The sequence below is a fragment of the Arachis duranensis genome, chromosome 1, assembly GCF_000817695.3.
Source record: "Arachis duranensis cultivar V14167 chromosome 1, aradu.V14167.gnm2.J7QH, whole genome shotgun sequence".
Classification (NCBI taxonomy): domain Eukaryota; kingdom Viridiplantae; phylum Streptophyta; class Magnoliopsida; order Fabales; family Fabaceae; genus Arachis; species Arachis duranensis.
This window is the reverse complement of record NC_029772.3, coordinates 71,585,312-71,587,431: the sequence shown is the minus strand read 5'-3', so window position 1 is coordinate 71,587,431 and position 2,120 is coordinate 71,585,312. Positions and strand designations below refer to the sequence as shown.

The window sequence follows — 2,120 nt, the reverse complement described above, 5'->3', positions numbered from 1 at the left end:
TTTTATTTATCGTTTTTTCTGATATCTTTCAATCTAATATATTATGAATTAATTTGTTGTGGATTTAAATTATATTTAAAAATTTGTTATTAATCAATAAATTATTAGATATATAAAGTGAAATTTAAATCCAAAATATTTATTTAAACGAATTAATGAATTAGCTAAGAAGTTTTTGAAAAATAATTAAAAAATGGTGTAGCCCAAACCGCAACTGAAAGTCCAAAAGGAATTTTGCCAAATAAAAGAAGTTCATAAGGAAAATGAGCATATTTCGTATAAGGAGCCCAATATGTGTTACACCCAACTTCAGGAAGTGTCAATATTTTCTTGTTCAGCGCAGGAAGTGTCAATATTTATATACCGAAAATACATGAGAAGCGCGGTTAAGTAGAAAGAGATGGTTAACCGAGTGTTAGAAGGTTGATCCAGGTATAAGAAAGTTTTAAAATTTTGAGCAAATTGTCCCACTTACAAATAGGAAAAGTGAAACCTCCTTCTCTCTGATCAGTGCCCAATTACTCTTATTTTTACTTAGAGCTAATTTCACTTTTGTAATTGGATACAATTCAACTATACACATTTTATTTCAGAAACAAATTATAAAGTAGGGTTTAGCTAATCTAGATTTTTAAGACGCATGATAAAATTATCAATCAAAATTTTTTTGAAAAGAATACAAAACTTAAATTTTCAATATATTTATTATATATTTATTAAAATAAATTATTTAAAATTTTCTAATACTAACAATCTTAACTTATGTCTTCTAACAATCTTAATTTATGTCTTCTATATACATGTTAGCTAAATCATATAAAATATTCCTTGTTACGTATGCCTTTACAGATTTCGCTTTAGAGACATCAATTAATTAATTACTAAATGAAGTGGAAAACGAGTGCCAAATCCCACTGTTGCAACATGTTCCTAGTTATCCGGATCCGTGATGGAATTTTCAATTGTTCTGTTCTTGCATTCACTATATTCCTGCCTTTTATTTTATTTGAATGTTAACAAATGTTTTGGGAACATTTTTTTTTTTTCATTTTAATAATATTTCACTATACTTTAAAATGGGGAGCATGGTTTTCACCAGAAATGGGGGGAGGGGGTAAGGTAGAGTGCTTATTTATTAAAGTGGTTATTTCTGTTCTGTTACAACCTCAATAAATTCTAGATATGTGGCATATGGATGGACCCCAAATCCGTTTGAAAATTTCATGATTTTTGCATTGAAGGAGTGTGTGTGAGAGAGACGTAAGAAGATTACTAACTAGACAAAAATGATCACACCCCATACGACCTTTCATCACTAGGAAATTAATAAATTGCAATATTATATTCCTCCCACACACCAATCCTTTTCTGATTGGCCAAATCGTTATCTATGAGGTGCTAATTTTCTCTTTTAACATTCGTGTTTAATTATTAATGTTTGATTTATGAAGGTGATAATTTCTCCCTAGCAAAAATTGGGGCCGACCAACTCAAGTATTCAACGTGATTAGTCAACATCACGTGTTCCCCTATGACTCACTAAACAATAATATGCTCAAGTGCTCAACACAAACATAAACATTTGAATGAAAAATGAAGAAAGGATGAAGAGAAATATGCAATCAAATTTGATTTCGTTTTTAAAAAATTCAACTAGATAGATATACAACAGTTTGGTTGTGGCACTATGCAAGTAATTGTAAAATTGATTTCTCCTATCAACCACATTAATTAGTTACGCACAATGAATTCATTAACATTTTCAGGCGTCATCAGAATTAGACAGAAACAAGACATGAGAGTAATAATCTATGATATATCTTTGAAGAAAAAGCAATGTACAAAAAGAGAATCCTGCTACTCTATCTAACCTTTTTTCCTTTCCAAGAAGATGTTGCATTGCATCAGCAAAAATTCTTCTGTGTGTTGCAGCTTCTTTCAGTTAACCTTTTGAACAGCGGTCTTAAACAAGAGGATGTACAATTTCTGATCCATTGAGAAATATAGGAACCCTCCAACTGAATGTGTCACATATGACCCAAAACTAGTCCCCACTATACAGTGCCATGCTGGCCCATACACCCCATCAAATTCCTGCTCAACATTTTCAACCGCTTCAT

The 2,120-nt window shown here is 30.8% G+C and overlaps 1 protein-coding gene across 1 annotated transcript in view; it reads right to left on the bottom strand.

Moving 5' to 3' along the window:
- Positions 1-808: 808 nt before the first annotated feature.
- LOC107493427 (uncharacterized) overlaps positions 809-2,120 on the bottom strand; it is a 2,548-nt gene continuing 1,236 nt past the window's right edge. Inside the window, exon 2 of the mRNA XM_016114530.3 lies at positions 809-2,094. Within this exon, the coding sequence (XP_015970016.1) occupies positions 1,939-2,094 (156 nt within the window). The 3' untranslated portion in view covers positions 809-1,938. The remainder of the gene's footprint in view (positions 2,095-2,120) is intronic.